The sequence below is a fragment of the Pituophis catenifer genome, unplaced genomic scaffold (assembly GCF_029215685.1).
Source record: "Pituophis catenifer annectens isolate HBS135680 unplaced genomic scaffold, rPitCat1.0.hap2 SCAF_15, whole genome shotgun sequence".
NCBI classification, from domain to species: Eukaryota; Metazoa; Chordata; class Lepidosauria; order Squamata; family Colubridae; genus Pituophis; species Pituophis catenifer.
In genome coordinates this window covers 17,842,296-17,860,360 of record NW_027256895.1, presented here as the reverse complement: position 1 = coordinate 17,860,360, position 18,065 = coordinate 17,842,296, and the positions used below count along the sequence as shown (strand labels likewise).

The 18,065-nt window shown below is 37.0% G+C and overlaps 1 protein-coding gene across 1 annotated transcript; it reads right to left on the bottom strand.

Moving 5' to 3' along the window:
- Positions 1 to 1,879: 1,879 nt before the first annotated feature.
- On the bottom strand, positions 1,880 to 12,545 carry LOC139324507 (vomeronasal type-2 receptor 26-like). The gene is made up of 6 exons (XM_070954218.1): positions 12,496 to 12,545; positions 9,781 to 10,072; positions 7,708 to 8,568; positions 6,127 to 6,354; positions 4,521 to 4,647; positions 1,880 to 2,781 (listed from the first exon to the last, which is right to left on the bottom strand). The coding sequence occupies exons 1-6, from the start codon at positions 12,543 to 12,545 to the stop codon at positions 1,880 to 1,882; spliced, it is 2,460 nt and encodes an 819-aa protein (XP_070810319.1).
- Positions 12,546 to 18,065: the final 5,520 nt, after the last annotated feature.

Below are 18,065 nucleotides of genomic sequence, written 5' to 3'. Positions count from 1 at the left end.
AACATACCTCTGATGGTATGAAGGGTTGGGCATGTAATCCAGAGGAGGTACTCCATCTAATAACATGGCCCAATGCCATGAAGTTTATAGTGACAGGATCCTAAATTAATGAATAAATATCAAAGCATCATGGAATTCTATATATTGTTATTACTTTTTCTTTGTTAGCTGCTCTCTTTTATTCAGATTAGGTCTCAACAAAATTATATAGCATTTGAGGAAAACTATGCAGATCAGTAACCATCATTGGAGACTGTAATGGAGAAGATCTCCACAACAATCATATATTTTTCTTTTGTGCTAGGATATGTTGAAACAAAGAAAACAGACACCCACTGAAAAAGATAATATGCTTGGTTTCATTAAAAGTACTAGGCATGGAACAACCTAACCGGTTACATATACAATTTGTATTGTTACATCATAATGTAGTACATAAAGATGGAATTCCTCATCTTCACATATTCTTGGTTGACTCAGCCTTCCATCCTTCCAAAGTTGGTAAAATGAAGACCTAGATTGTTGTAAACTGCTTAGAGAGTGATGTAAAGTACTGTGAAGTGGTACATAAATCTAAGTGCTATTGCTATTGCTCTTCTTATACTGGGATAAGAGGACCTTTAGTATGCCCTATTTCAGAAAACAGACAAGCTGTTCCCAAAGAATGAGGCAATGCAAAAATATCTATGACAGAAAGGCCAGAAGTCAGTGAAAATGTAACTTTGATTGCAAGGGAACACTCAGATTGCAAAAAATATAAGCCAGGACTTTATGGGTTAATATTATTTTGTATTGTACTTGGGAACTACTGTGGGAGAATGCAGTACTTTCAATAAGGATGCGATACTGATTGAAGCAGAGAGTTCAGAGTTTAGTCCAGAGTTTAGTAGAACTTTCATCAGGTGCATGGGTATAAGATTTTAGCAATAGCACTTAGACTTATATACTGCTTTCCCAGGGGTGAAATGCTCCCGGTTCGGACTGGATTGCCCAATCTGGTAGTGATGGCGGTGGGTTCGGAGAACCAGCAGCAAAAATCCCCTCCCCATGCCCAGCTGAGCCGTGTGATCATCAGAGGCTCTTTTTTTATTTTTACTTTTAAAGGCATTTTATCTACAATTTCTTCTGCCGAAAAAGTGCTTTTAAAAGTAAAAAAAAAAAAAAAAGAAAGCCTCTGATGATCACACGGCTCAGCTGGGATCGTCAGAGCCTTTTCAAATAATTTTTTAACCATCTCTTCCTTGGAAGAGGTTGCAGAAAAAAATGCTTTAAAAGTCTCTCTGATGATCCCAGCTGAGTTGCCTGATCATCAGAGAGACTTTTCAAAGCATTTTTTAAAATGATCAGGCAACTCAGCTGGGATCATCAGAGAGACTTTTAAAGCATTTTTTTCTGCAACCTCTTCAGCGGAAGAGGTGGTTAAAAAAATGCTTTGAAAAGGCTCTGACGATCCCAGCTGTGTTCCTGATTGGCAGAGGCTTTTCAAAGCATTTTTTTGCATTTGCAGAAAAAATGCTTTGAAAAGTTAAAATAAAAAAAAAGTTGGCCACGCCCACCCAGTCACATTACCCTCCCACCAAGCCACGCCCACAGAACCGATAGTAACAAATTTTACATTTCACCCTGCGCTTTACAGTGCTTTACAGCCTAAGTGGTTTACAGAGTCAGCATATTACCCCAACAATTTGGGTCCTCATTTTACCTACCTGGGAAGGATGGAAGGCTAAGTCAACCTTGAGCCTGGTGAGATATGAACTCCAAATTGCAGGTAGCCAGCAGTCAGCAGAAATAGTGCAGAAGAGGTAGCCTGCACTCTAACCACTTCAGCACCATGCATCTTATGAATGAATAAAAGGATTAAAGGTCCATGTGTACTCTTTTATTGTTTTTTCCTTGTTAGCTGTTTTTTATTGTTCAAGTCAGGTCTAAAAATAATGATGAAGCATTTAGGGGAAAAGATGCAAATCAGCAATGCAGCACTGGAAGCTATAATGGAGAAGATCTCCACAGCAACCATGTATTTCCCTTTTGTGCTCAGATAGGTTGGAACAAAAGACAACCACACACTACAAAAGATCAACATGCTGAATGTAATATGCTTGGCTTCGTTGAAAGTGTTGGGCAATTTTCTTGCGAGGAAAGCCACCATGAAACTAACAATGGCAAGGAAACCCATAAAGCCCAAAACACAATAAAACATGAGTACTGATCCTTCATTGCATTTCAAAATGATTTCATTTGTTGTTGAATTCATGTCAGTATCTGGAAATGGGGGAGAGATTGCCAGCCAAGTTATACAAATCATAACCTGAATAAAAGAGCAGCAAGATACTATGGACCCACCTAGTCTTTTCCCCACCCATCTGGTCATCTTGGAACCTGGCTTGGTGGCCATGAAAGCTACAACCACAATGATGGTTTTGGCTAAAACACAAGAGATGGCCACCGAAAAGATGATGCCAAAGGCAGTTTGACGAAGGGCACATGCCACCTTGGAGGGTTTGCCAATGAATAACAAAGCACAAAGGAAACATAATAGGAGAGCAATGAGGAGAACATAAGTAAGACCTTGGTTGTTGGCTTTAACTAGAGGAGTGTTCTTATTCATGATAAAGATCCAAAGAATTACTACTGTGATGAAAGAACAGAATAGAGTGGAAGCAGCTAAAATAGTTCCCAGTTTTTCTTCATACATGAGAAAAGTAATAACTTTGTGGATACAGGAATCCTGATTCTTGTTTGGGTACTTATCTTGTGGACATTCAATACAAGTATCCATGTCTAGAAAAGAAAATACAAAGTCAGGATATTGTACCATTGAATTTGCATTAATATCAGTAAAAAAGTGTTTGTCTTTTATATTTTGTCTGAAGTTCTCTCTGCAATATTCCATTTTTAAAATAAAATTTATCAAAAAACATATTAAACAGTTAAAACTAATAGAATCAGTAATTCAAAAATACATTAAAAAAGAAAAGATATTGTATATATTAGTATATTGTATACAACCCTTCCCCAAAAAGAAAATAAGAAATAAGAAAAACAATTTTTCTTCCCTTCCTCAACAAGTGTATTCAACATTAACAATTTATTAACCAAATACAACCAAATGTATCTTTATACCATACTTTACCCCATTTTCTATAAGCTCATCTGTAAATGTTCAGCCGTCCTTATTAATCAGCAAATTAATAATATACTGCATTCTTGGGGCATCAAAATAATTGTTAAAATTTTTATTTAAAATTGTTAAAAATTATTAGTTAGAAGGTAGTATTCTGGGTTAACTCTGCCCACTGCCAGGAGTTCGATCCTGAACAATTCGAAGTTGACTCAGCCTTCCATCCTTCTGAGGTCAGTAAAATGAAGACCCAGATTGTTGGGGGCAATAGGCTGACTCTCTAAACTGCTTAGAGAGGGTTATATAGCACTATGAAGCAGTATATGTCTAAATGCTATTGCTATTCCCTTCCATTTAATCTAAATTCACCTCATCCCTCTTTTTAAAAATCAAAATCTATTCCTAATTAACATTTAAATATTACAAAAAATAAAAACTATTAAAGATGTTCAGAAATAGGAATCCCTGATTTAAAAATAAAAATAATAATGTGGCAATTGCAAACTAACTCATTAGATTCAGTTGAACATTTGTCTCCAACACTCCATGAACAAAAAGGATTAATTGTCTAAGAAGATTCAAGTATGTACCATATTTGTTGGAGTATAAAACATACTTTTCCCCCCCAAATAAGAGGGTGAAAATCTGAGTGCGTCTTATAGTCTGAATGTAGCCCCGCCCAGCTTCTCAAATGGAGGTTTCAGAGGCTGAAAAAAGCATCAGAAACGAAGCTTCAGAAAAGAAGCCCCCAAACAGAGCTTCAGAAAAAATGCCCCCAAACAGAGCTTCAGAAAAGAAGCCCCCAAACAGAGTTTCAGAGGCTTTTTTTCTGAAGCTGTTTCGGAGGCTTTCAGAGGCAAAAAAAAAAAAAAAAGCAAAAAAAAAAGCAAGGCACAGAGCTCACAACCAAGGAACCTGTTGCTAAAATTCACCTTTTGGAACAGGAGATTTGGGGTATTCTGGGAGGCCGATCCACCTGCCAATCAGCTTTTTTCTTATTTTCCTCCCCAAAAATTAAGGTGCATCTTATACTCCGATGCGTCTTATACTCCAAAAAATACAGTATGTCCTCCATAAATAAGGTACTTGGTGTTTTCATTTACATAAAATAAAGCTACATATAAAAGATTTCCCTGGCCTAAAGATCATTGAAATTTAAATATAGTCAATAAAAGAAGAACAGGAGTAAAAGACTTGGGAAATTATCCATGAAAAAAAAAACCCTGAAGATGAATATATATATACTGTATATCTTCATTATTATGAATGACATGGGTTTTAGGATCTTAGACAAGAAATGTCTTTATTTACATCCACAGAAGATTAAAGCATGATAGCAGGAATGTCAATGTATTTTATTTTTACTATGCCTAAAAGCTATACAAATGAGGTCTCTTACCCTCCTGGATAGCCATTTTTCCTTCTGGACATCGGAGACAATCATAGCAGCAAAATGGTTTCCCTTCTATCTTGCTCTTACTATAGCCAGGAGAGCACTTGTTATTACACTGAGAAAGTGGCTGGGCCTGTATGTAATGAAAAGAGAGACTGTATTTCTCTAAACAATTAGAAATAAATATCAAGCATGCTGTATCTTCCAATATGCATGTTTAACCAGTGGTGGAATTCAAATTTTTTTACTACCGGTTCTGTGGGTGTGGCTTGGTGGGTGTGGTGTGGCTTGGTGGGCATGGCAGGGAAAGGATACCGCAAAATCTCCATTCCTACCCCACTCCAGGGAAGGATATTGCAAAATCGCCATTCCCACTCCACTCCAGGGGCAGGATACCACAAAATCTCCATTCCCACCCCACTCTGGGGCCAGCCAGAGGCAGTATTTGCCGGTTCTCCAAACTACTCAAAATGTCTACTACTGGTTCTCCAGAACCTGTCAGGACCTGCTGAATACCACCTCTGTGTTTAACTATATATCATTTAAGATTATGATTTCTTTATTGATTGATGAATTCATGGGATAATAATGTTGCATCTATTATGATAGTGTATATACTTGGGGCATCAAAATATAATTGTTAACCAAAACATGTTGCAAAATCTTTGAATATTGGGAAAATCTGACACTTGTACCTCTTATAGAAACTTATACTACTTTTCCTTCAAAGTATTTCTAGAAAAACCCCAGACCATCTGTTGCTCTTCTCACATATTCTTATCCCTGAATTTATAGAAAAATACACTAAAATAATCCCAGCAAATAAGCAAGAGGAAATATATCCTAATGAGAGCCACAGTTATTGGACAATATTTGAAAGACAGTGGGAGACACATACACATATCTAGAAAGCAGGGGTGGGATTGAAAAATTTCAACAACCAGTTCACTGCTGGTGAATGGGGGTGTGGCCTACTTGGCCTCCTGCACCATGGCGGGGGGGGTTGATTTTGTCCTCCCCAGGCTCTGAAGGCTTTCCTTGGGCCTCCAGGAAGGCGAAAACAGTGTTCCCTGGGCATAGGAGGCCCTCCAGAGGCTGAAATGGGCCTGTTTTCAGATTGCCAGTACTGCCGGTAGGCCTGTTTTTCACCCTCCCCAGGCTCCAGAGGCTTCTATTGAGCCTCCGGGAGGGTGAAAATGGCCTCCCCCAGGCTCCAGAGGCCCTCCGGAGGCCAGAAACTGACCCATTTCTGGACTTCTGGCATTTCCAGTGGGCCCATTTTTCACACTCCCAGAGCCTCCGCACATGCCCTGCACCGGCCTGGTCTGGCATCCAAAATGGGCCATGTGGAAACTCCTGGTAGGGGTGTGGTGGGCGGGGTCAGCCAGTCCTTGGAACAACTGGTCCGGCAAACCAAATTAAAATTAAAATCTGGTTCACCCGAACTAGTCCAAACTGGCTGAATCCCACCCCTGCTAGAAAGAGAAGAGTGATAGATATTGCACCAGGATTTCTCTTTCCAAATGTTCTTATTGAATGAAACATTTGGTTTTTGAATTCTTTTAGTAATTGACTCCTAATAGGATATAATTAGAAGATAGTTAGATCATACCTGGTTAAACCTCCGTGGCCATACAATTTCATCCTTAACCATGGTAAGCATCTCTTCTTGGGACTCTACCAGGTCTATCCTTCCAACTCTGACTCTCAAGAAAGACTGGTTTGGAAAAGTGATCCAATTAATAATATCAAATCCAACTTCTAACTCTCCATACTGGTTGAAGGAAATTTTTTCTCCAACACTATTGTTGAATGAGACTCTTCTCATAACGTAGTTGAGCTTAATTGCAAAACAAAGAAAAGGAGTACAGAATTCATTCATTCATATATCAATGAATCAAAAGCTTTTTTACTGTTCTGATGGATATAGTTTATTTGTTTAAATTATTTATAGAGCTACCCATCTCAAAGTAGTGATTCTGAATGGCATACAAGGATCAAAACCAATATATATATATATATATATATATATATATATATATATATATATATATATATAATCCATGAACTTTTAAGAAGGCCAGTAAGCACACTAATTCTAGTCAATAATGCTGACTGCAAATTCATAGATTTTAAAATTGCAATTTATAGAATTATATATCCTACCTCTATGATTTTTATAAAGAACTCAAGGCAGCAAATATATTTAATACAAGTAGTCCTCAACTTGCAACCACAATTGAGTCCAAAATCTATGTGAGAAAATTGTTAAGTGAGTTTTGCCCCATTTTATGACTTTTCTTGTCACATTTCCTAAGTGAATCATTGCAGCTGTTAAATTAGTAATATGTTTGTCAAGTGAATTTAGTTTCCTCATAGACTTTGCTTGTCAGAAGATTGCAAAAGATGATCATATGAGTCAGGGACACTAAAAATCATCATAAATATTAGTCAGTTGTCAAGATCCAAATGTAGATCATGTGACTATGGGGATGCTGGAATGTTCATAAGGGTGAAAATGGTCATTAGCAGAGGTGGGTTTCAGCAGGTTCTGACCAGTTCTGGAGAACTGGTAGTGGAAACTTTGAGTAGTTCAGAGAACCGGTAAATACTACTTCCAACTGGCCCCACCCCCATCTATTCTCTGCCTCCCGAGTCCCAGCTGATCGGGATGAAATGGAGATTTTGCAGTATCCTTCCCCTGTCATGCCATGCTGAAGAAGCCACGCCCACAGAACTGGCAGTAAAATTTTTTGAATCCCACCACTGGTCATAAGTCATGTTTTTCAGTGCCATTGTAATTTCAAATGGTCACTAAACAAACTCTTGTAAATCAAAGACTACCTATAATTCTGTTTTCCTTACAAAACAACTGTTTGAGAAGAGTTGGGTTGAGACGGAACCAAATTCACCCAACTGGATTTCATGCCTAAAATGGATCTAAAATTCACAGTCTCCCAGTTTCTCGACTGGTGCCTTAACCTCCTGACAAAACTGGTTGTTATATCTTCAATGGAGGAAATCTGTGTCCTCATTTCTTTGAAAGAGAAGTGAGGTGCTTGCAGACAATTGAACAAATTGAGATTCAGCTTCTAAAAGGTATTATTGGAGAAATGTATTTCACGATCTAGATTCTGTTATAATGCATGCAGGTATGAGGAGCCCTCTGCTCTTTGTTTGATCAAGACATTACCTTCCAGAGTGGTTGTTTTAGAAGTTTCTCTTTGGCTTCCTGCTCTCCTCTTTTGCATTTGGGAAGAGATGACTGGAAGTTATGTAATGTATGTGCCACTACATAGACTGCATTGTAGACACTGTAGCTGTGGCCGGTCATGTCCATTTCAAGCACAGATGTAGGAAGATTGTCAAGCTTTTCTTTTCCAGTGCAGATGGCCTTATCTTCTTCATCCATTAAGGATTTGGAGAATGAACATTCAAATGCATTTTCCCAAAAAAGTCTCATAAAGCTATCTTCTTCTTCCAAGGTAGGGTTTCTCGTCTGAAGAAACCTCCGGAATCCCACTACTTCCTTTGAGTGAATTGAAAAGGACAGAGCACCATGGAGGAAATCTGTGTCCTCATTTCTTTGGAAGGGAAGTGAGGTGAAATCCATCTGAGTTGTCATAATCCACACTTTGACTCTTTTCCATAGTGGTTTTCCTTCTTGTTTGGACAGGGTGGGAAATAATCTCAGTAGAATCATTTCTTCAATTTCACAAAAAACCATCACTATGTTAACAGTGCTTCCCATAATGACATCAAACATTTCAAATCCAGCTTCCACAGAAGACAAAATGTCATCTGAGTAAGAGATTGCTGGCAATTCTTTACTGAAAGCAAGGCAGATGCCATTCTGAGAGAACATGGGAACCATGTCGTGTATAAACTTTTCACCATAGTCATTATTTGTATATATCATTCCAATCCAAGTCCATCTGAAGTGTAGCAATAAGTGCAAAATGCCCTTGTACTGATGGTCCATGTGTGGAAACATCAACTGATATGCAGCATCCTGTGTTTTTGCATCCATTTGTGGAGTTGAGCCATAAATGAGCTGAAGAAAACACATGGAAATATGGAGTAGATGGGAAAAAAAAGAGTGCATGTAGTGATATTTATTTAAAGCTGAAGAGTCTAAAACTAGAATTTCAGCATTAAAGGCTGTTAGAAATTTAAATCCACACTTCATTAAAGAATTTGGGAAACCCTAATAGTAATCTCAGCATGGCTCCCAGATTTATGAATCACTTGTAATCTGTAGAAATAAGAGGGGTAGTAATTCACTTACTGTATATTTTGTGTAAAACTATCTGGGGAAAGAGATTGATTGAACTTTGAAAATGTGCTAACTTCTGGGACAACAGATTATACTGTATTTGTTTATTTCTATAACATAAATCTTCTTCCCAGCATTTTCCCCAAAAGTGCAGGGTCTGCTTTTTTTTCTCTTCAGATCAATGGGTATTGATCCTTTCATTGTGACAGGAATTGATTGACCAGCTTGTGTTCTGAGACTGATGTCATGGGCTGAGTGAGAGCAACTGATTCAAAGTAACCAAGGCAACTTTCACGTTTAAAGTACGACTAGAATTTACAGTCTCCTGATTTCTAGCCTAGTGCCTTAACCCAGTGGTGAAATCTGAACCGGTTTACTACCAGTTTGTAGGCTGCGCATGCACGCTGCATGCCAAACGTGTGCTGTGGTACGCATGCACAGTATGCACCACGCACTAAATGCAAGGTGTGGGCAGATGCATACGGGCAGTACACATCAAAAGGAGGCATGGGGTAAGTAGATCAGTGCGCAGGGGTGTGTGATCAGCTGTGGTGCATGATCTTCGGAGCCTTTTTTTAACTTTTAAAACCATTTTTATTACAACCTACAGTATTCGCTGAATAGGCTGTAAAAAAATGCTTTAAGAAAAGAGAAAAAAGGCTCTACGATCATGCGGCACAGCTGTGATCGTCGGAGCCTTTTTAAAAACTTTTTAAAAGCATTTTTTACTACTGGTACCAGAGAATCACACGTTGCTCAGCTGATCATCGAAACTTTTTTTTTTACTATTGGTTCAGTGAACCAGTAGCCTTTTTTACTACCAGTTCGGGCGAACTGGACCAAACCGGTAGCATTTCACCCCTGCCTTAACCACTAGATCAAATTACCTCTGCTCTGTACCATATTAGTCTGTACCATAAGAAAATGCTTGGAGAAAAAAATCCCACGCATTCCCCCCCCACCTCCCAAGATTCCAAGCAAGAATTTTACCTGGGGTATTTTGTAGAGAGACAAAATGGTGTTCATATGCGCCTGAACTGAAGAGGTTGGTCCTCCAATAACAGCTATTGGTCTATTCTGCTGGTCACAGCTGTAGTTAGGAATGAATTTGTCTTTAGAAGAAAATACCTCCAGCGAGGCACGATAGGTCCAAGTTGTAGTAAAATAGCTATTATAGATATGGAAGCCCAAGGTGTGATTCTGTAAAATATGCAAATCTTCATTGATCTCCTTGATTGCAAATTGCAAAGCCAGAAACTGCTGGTATAGAGGTGTCATGATCCTAAAAGTAAATGTAATTTTTCACAGCACTTGTCTCATAATTCCATACTTAGAATATTTCAGTTTAGCAAAATGCAAAGTATTTTTATTGATATGCATGATCATCAACAATTATATTCAAATTCAATCAACTTTTCTTACCAGATTTTTTTTTTTTTTTTTACAATTTAGAATATTGTATTTCTCTTTTTATCTCAAGTTTCCTCAGGAAAATCAGTTGTTAAGGATGAATGTGAAAAGAGACTGCTAAAAATCAAAAAATGGGAGAGCAAAAGGGATGTCTGAACAAACAGTAGAAATGGCTAAGAAGGGAAAAGAAGCCAAAACCAAGAAAGTTAAGGATCTCTGGAAGGAATTGTACAAAAGCTTTCAGTGAGCTGTTAGAAAAGACGAGAAGCAATCTCAAAATGCAAAAGGAGGTCCTAACTTTGAACTGCTCCACTAAATGATACAAATTCACAGATAGTAAATGGAATCAAGGGAATTTATTTTTAAAAAATAGATACATTGAAATTATGTGTTGTAGACATGTCAGCCTCCAATATCCCTTAGAAGAAATTCTCACTTACCAACTCTTTAATAATCGAAGAAGACGTTAGATCACTACTCTGGGTTATTACTAATTTAGGGAAGAACTCATAGAACATCTAGTGACATAGGGCAAGCTTGGTATAGCAAGCTTTGGCACATACATTTAATCAATTAATTAAACAAACAAATAGCAGGAGAAGAATTCATAAAGGTTATAACTATTTTGCCAGGAAATCTGAAAAATGACAAATGGGAAACCGATTGGAAGAAGTCAGGCTACATATCAATACTAAAAAAAAAAGGGAGTGTAATGGAGTATATAAACAATATACTTAATTTCACTTGCTAGGAAAATAATGAATAGTATTATTCAATGCTGATTAACATCCAACATATAAAGGGAGAAGTCAGATATTTAAGATGGTACTAGAAGAGCCTAGGAAAGAATAATTGCTGATGGATCCTAGGTAATTGAGAAACCAAATGCATATTCCTCCCACAAAAAATAAATTGATTGTTTTTTATTGATTAAATAAAGATCTTTAATTGTGTTGATTGTATGGAATATGTTCAGGCCAATGAGAATGCCAGAAGAGTTCATCCTCATGACAAAGCTATACACAAGTTAGGATGCCATAGACTGAATTGGATATACTGAAAGAAGAGGTGAGCAAGGAAATCATGTCAAGCATTATGTTGTCCCATTATTTTTCAAACTCTATGCAGATTATAATTTGGAGAAGATGAATTGGAAGAAAATAACTGAGGTTTAAAATTAGTTGTACTACTAACTAGAGCATACAAAACATTTGCTAGACCAATTCTTGAATATAGCTCATCTGTCTGGAACTTGCACTGCATATCGGACATAAATACAATCGAGAGAGTCCAGAGTTATTTTACAAGAAGTCATCCATTCCTCTAACCACAATAACATACCTTATGCCACCAGACTCCAAATTTTGGACTTAGACAACTTAGAACTACACCGACTTCAGTCTGACCCAAGCATAGTACATAAAATTATCTGCCATAATGTCCTTCCTGTCAACGACTACTTCAGCTTCAACCACAACAATACACGAGCAAATAATAGATACAAACTCAAGGTAAACCGCTCCAAACTCGATTGCAGAAAATATGACTTCAGTAACAGAGTGGTCAATGCCTGGAATGCCTCCAAAACTTTAACCTTAAACTGTCTACTGTTGGCCTCACCCCATTTCTAAGAGGTCTGTAAGGGGCGTGCATAAGTGCACCAGCGTGCCTACCGTCCCTTTTTACTTATTCTTTTCATGTATTCAAATTATGTTTATACTTTTACCTGTTATGTTATATATCCTTGACAAATAAACTTATGATTATGATTAGACAGAAACATGTCAGCAACAGTACTGCTGACATCAGTATTCTAAGAGTTTAAAAGAGAAATGGTCTGTAATGAAAGTCAAAGAGCAGAGTAAAAATGGGATTAAAATTTAATATAAAATAGAGAGCACAATAGAGACAAACATTTCCAACAACCAATCTTCAAATTGACAGTGGAGATGCTAAAGTGGTAGATAGTTTCTGTCTAAAAGAACTATGGATCAAGGAATGTGTGTCAGAAAAGAAACTTGGTGAAATAACAAGAAGAGCAATGGGTAAGATATCCAGATGTAGTTATGTATCTATACCTACAAAGAATGGTTTTCCTTCTAAGAAAATACCCCAGTTAAAGTTGGAATTTGAAGAATCAAGAGGGAAAGAGAATTAATGTGTTTGAAATTTGGTGTTTTAGAAGACTCCTGAGAATCTCAGCTGAGAAAAGAAACAAAAGGGTAATAAAATAGTGTATACTAATGAACAATCAACTGCATTTATCTTATATCATGAATGGTAGAATAAACTTACGCAATGTCATCAAAAACATTATTAGAGGGTGGTTCCCTGAAGTCTATCATGTTGTAAAATATATAGATCTTAGACAGAATGCCTACAATGTTGAGGTCTCCTGGTCTGTATTCCTTGTGAAGAAAAGGTAGAGGATCACTGACACTGCATTTAGAAATGGGACTCTTACATACCACCTGGGCCAAAATCATTGAAAATATGATTTCCAGTACCATCATCCTGAATGAATCAGTTCCTCTTTGAAGTTCAGTCTCCCAGCCTTGGCCAATGGGTTACTAGTTGTCAGTGACAATTATTCAAGTTCAGTTACCTAATTACTGTATAAGCATGGCCAAGTTGAAATAGGCAAGGGGATGTTGCTATGCACATCTCAGATTCTTTGATTTGTTGCATTGCAGTTCCAAAACAGTGATTCTTGCATAGATATTTGATAATTCCAGAGAAGACAAACTCAAAAGTACAGAAGAAATGAATTATAAATGAGAAAATGCCATGGTTATATTTCAGTACAAATATTGTTTATGCTCTTCTGGTGAAATAACAAGAAATGGCAGGTACCATAGTCAGTAGAAGAACTCATTTGGGATTAGAACATGCAATTGAAAAATATCTCCGTAATTACAAATGAGAAATGTCCAATTTAGAATTCAATAATACATAGGAGGCAACGTATTAGTCACATCTCTCCTGACCTGATATTCTCCACTGTTATAATAATAATATAAGAAAGGTCTTATTAAGAGCAATATCATAGTTGTCACTCCAGTAAGAATGTTAGAAAAAAATGACAATGTTTGAAATGTATTTCAAACAAAGCAAGTGAAAGGCGAGGGGAGGGAAGGGAAATGAAGTGGAGGGTAGGGTTAGGGCAGTGGTGAAATTCATTTTTTTTTTACTACCAGTTTTATAGGCATGGCTTTGAGGGCATGGTGTGGCTTGGTGGGCGTGGCAAGGGAAGGATATTGCAAAATCTTCATTCCCACCCTACCCCACTAACCTGCTTTCCGGCTCCATTCTACTGTGCAGGGCAACAAAAGAAGACCCAGCTGGGACTCAGGAGGCAGCGAGTAGATTATGGGAAAAGACAAGGAGGAGAAAATAGAAGAAGTGATAGATGTAATGGCACAAAGACATAACATCAGGAAGAAGGAAGATGAGAAGCTGGAGAAGTATCAGAGCCTGAAGGAGGAATGAGAGAGCATGTGAAAAATAAAAGGCAAATTGGTAGTAGTGTTGGTAGGAGCACTAAGGGCTGTGACTCCTATGCTATGACACACACAAACATATCAAATACATGGCTAAAACTCTATTTACTAATGCAGAAGGATTAGGGATCATCCAGCTTTAAATTCTTATGTGTGGTTTTTTTATGCTTAGCTTTTGTTTCTTGTTTAGATTGGATCTCCAGATAATGATAAAACATTTGGGGGAAAAGATGCAAATCAATATTTCAACAGGGTTGGAATATGTAGCAGGGTTGGGTTCCACTTATCTTTACTACTGGTTCGCAGCAGGAGCGCTCGCGCATGCCCAGATCATCAGTGATGATGTCGGGGCGGGTGGGCGGAGCCTCCTACCACCATTACTACTGGTTGACAAGACCGAGAAAGAAACCAAGAGGAACCCACCACTGCTTTGTAGCTTGAAGTCTCACTGTTACTCTTGAAAATCACACATAAAAAAATTACTAATTGACAGTTGGGGATCATGGGGACAGAGTCTAAAATTATTACTCCTGCAGTTAAATATGCACTATTTTACAGCACTGTTTGTTTTAATTTTCAAAGGCAGATTAAAAATTGTTATGACACCTTGAGACCATTTGCATACAAACCCTTTCTGATGATGCTACCTGATGCAGGTAAGTTTGACAGTAAATGAACTCCAAATGTTATCTCAATTAATTGGTCTTAACTCATAAAGTAATAATCACAACATTAAGAATGATTTTACCATTTAGGAGTTTGGAAAGAGATCAAGAAATCCAATGTGATCTCTGCTTTTAATTTAATTTGCATAACCAATTTTATATGTCTATTTCTAAAGCAGTTGAGAAGACAAACTTGTTATATCCAGTTATACCACAAATAAAATAACCACAAATAATGTCATTAATAACAATCAAATAGCCACATATATTGATTGGCGTTGGGATTCTTGCCCCTCTATTGGCATATCCTATGGACTTCGGTAGGCAGATGTTGATGTTTGATGGTGTTAGAGGTATTGTCACAGGAATATAAGCTGTTCTGAGTAAACTTGCCTTTTGCAATTGACCAACGGTGATTTTGTCAATGGTGTTTAAGTGGTGAACCCAAGGCACCTATTATTATTGGTACATACATAGATTACATAGTCACCTATTTTCCTGGTAAGTAGAGTCGGTTAATATCACCTCATGGGTGAAGGGCAAGATTCATTGTAACCTATGACTATCCTTAAGTGTTGTACCTCATGATTCTTGATGAATGTATTCCTTTTGTGTCCAATCACACTTGGCCAATAAAGAATTCTATCTGCTGTGACTGTATGTTCTTAGTAAGAAAATGAGCAGTTCTTTGTGGATAATTCTTCTGATCATGATCATTCTTGATTGTTCCAGTGTTCCTGCCTTCTTAGTTACCACTTCAGAGAAACTGACATATCTTACAATGAACTGAATATTTAAATATAAAAGGTACTAATTTTATTTCCTCAATGCAGGTAAAGTGAAGACTATCAAATGATTAAATTTTGCCCATCTTTAAAGTCTTTTAAACAAGGTCTCAAATATGAATCCCTTTGTAAAAACAAAAAACAAAAAAACTCCGAACCCAAAAGAGACAAGCAATTTGATAATTTGAAAAAAAAATAGCAGGCTGGTTCAAATAGGGATAATTGGTTGCAAAAATCCAACAGTTTGTCAGCATTAGATAAATTCTCACTAAATCCTAAATCCTGCTAAATACTCTTTTTAAGTTATTAATATCTTAAAAGTCAGTATCAATTTTCCCATAACATGGCAGTGTAGTGAATTTGAATAAAGATTAAAAATAGCTTTAAGTGTATTATTTTAAAAAAATACATATAGTCTATTTGTATTTCAGTTATTAGATTCATAAATATTTACCTCTGGAAACTAAAAAAAAAAAAATCAAAGCTCTATTTCAGTGAATCAGTTTTCTGTTAGGATTAACAAGCATCTCAAAAGGAATTGAATGAATCTTTTTAGTGTGATCCCTTTTGAACTCAAGAGGAAGTTTCAAGAGGAAGTTTCAGGACAATTTAGTTAGATTTGTTATCATCTTTATAATAATTCAAACAATGATGCAAGTGTGACCCCCAGTTCAGAGAAACTAACATCACTTGATCATTAGAAAAGAGCTTGCAGGAAATGTAACATGGAGACAAATCAGGGGAAAACATAAAGGCCTTACACAATATTATCAGACACATCAAAAGAAGGATTTATTTCAAAGATTGTGGAAATGGAAAACACATAGATTTGAGAGAATGGCTCCAATGATAAAGTCACCAGGATGGTAATACTTGTAAAGAATAGAAAGAGGGAGGCTTATAGGGCATTTTACAGGTGGACTGCTAGAGGCTTCTTCATATACCAGTATCACCAGCATTGATGCCAGAAACATCTCCATCTTGAATAAAGAACTTTCTTCAAGATTTCCTTTTCAAACATTCCTTCTTGTTGAATAAAATATATTGGCTTGAAATAACACTTATTGTATTAATAATACATTAATTACATCTGGTTTTAATAATAAATATAATCAAACACATAAAATATTGTCTGCCTCTGTCTTAGGTCAGAATGAATATTGATAGCAGATATTAGTCTTGGTTCAGTGTGCTGTCATCAATTAATTGTATTCTTTAGGGAGTTGTACAAATAATTGTGCTTGAGCTGAAAATTGTACAGACAATAATCTCTGGTGTAATGTCATTGATCTATGAAACTTTTTTTAAAAAAATCAGATCTATAGATATGGCTCTAATAAACTTATTAATAAACTTCTATCACTAGTTTATTAGTATGTTTATCAAGTGAAAAACTCAAATTGTAATATTTGAAAATGAATGTTAATTTCAAGGAAGGAAGATTGGAAGAACTAGAGTGACTCGGCCCATGGAAACACCAAGAGTCAGACTCAACTGAATGGCCCATAGAATCACCAAGAGTCAGGCTCATCATTAACATCATCTTCTTCAAAGAGGGTGGAAAAGTTTGTGAGAGGTGAAGTTTTCATAATGTTCAAAATGAGCCAAGGTATGGCCAAAGACAAAGACAGATATCTAATATCTACATTGCATGGAATGCAACCTCTCCTTATAATATACCACAGGGGAAACTATTTGTCCCCTGTATAAGGATGTAATTTCTCAGCAGATGGGACAGCAACATACCTCTGATGATATGAAGGGATGGGCATGTAATCCAGGAGAGGTACTCCATCTAATAAAATGGCCCAATGCCATGAAGTTCATAGTGACAGGATCCTAAACTAATGAAAAATATCAAAACATCATGCAATTCTATACATTGTTATTGCTTTTTCCTTTTTTTTTTAAATTTGATTTATATGCCACCCTTCTCCGGAGACTCAGGGTGGCTTACAATGCGTTAAGCAATAGCCTTCATACTTTTGTATATTTATACAAAGTCAGCTTATTGCCCCCACAAACTGGGTCCTCATTTAACCTACCTTAGAAAGGATGGAAGGCTGAGTCAACCTTGAGCCTGGTAAGATTTGAACCTGCAGAAATTGCAGGCAGCTGTGTTAATAACAGGGTGCATTAAGCCACTGTACTACCAAGCCTCCTTGTTAGCTGCTCTCTTTTATTCAGATTAGGTCTCAACAAAATTATATAGCATTTGTGAAAAACTATGCAGATCAGTAACCCATCATTGGAGGCTATAATAGAGAAGATCTCCACAACAATCATATATTTTTCTTTTGTGCTAGGATATGTTGAAACAAAGAAAACAGACACCCACTGAAAAAGACAAATACGCTTACGGTAATATGGATGGTTTCATTAAAAGTGCTAGGCATGGAACAACCTAACAGGTTACATATACAATTTGCATTGTTACATCATAATGAAGTACATAAACATGGAATGCCTCTCGTGCACCTCATCATCTTCACATATTCTTGGATGGATGCAAGCCCCACTGTTTGGCTCTTAATCTCATTATATGGAAAGGTAAATTGTGTAAAGTGATTTAATGAGAGGTTTCCGTTTGTGGAACACTGGCTCCACTTCTTGCCTCTTCTGAGCATGGTGGCACAGTGGTTAGAATGCATTATTGCTATCCTTTGCCAGGAGTTCGATCCTGACTGGCTCAAGGTTGACTCATCCTTCCATCCTTCCAAAGTTGGTAAAATGAAGACCTAGATTGTTGTAAACTGCTTAGAGAGTGATGTAAAGCACTGTGAAGTGGTATATAAATCTAAGTGCTATTGCTATTGCTCTTCTTATACTGGGATAAGAGGACCTTTAGTATGCCCTATTTCAGAAAACAGACAAGCTGTTCCCAAAGAATGAGGCAATGCAAAAATATCTATGAC

Excerpts from the sequence above, each read along its gene's own strand:
- LOC139324507 (XM_070954218.1), bottom strand. The coding sequence starts at position 12,545 with ATGATAGACTTCAGGGAACCACCCTCTAATAATGTTTTTGATGACATT. Across the intron at positions 4,648-6,126 it reads GGCCACGGAGGTTTAACCAG|GCCCAGCCACTTTCTCAGTG; the intron begins GTATGATCTAAC and ends CATTACATACAG. Across the intron at positions 2,782-4,520 it reads AAAAATGGCTATCCAGGAGG|ACATGGATACTTGTATTGAA; the intron begins GTAAGAGACCTC and ends TTTCTTTTCTAG.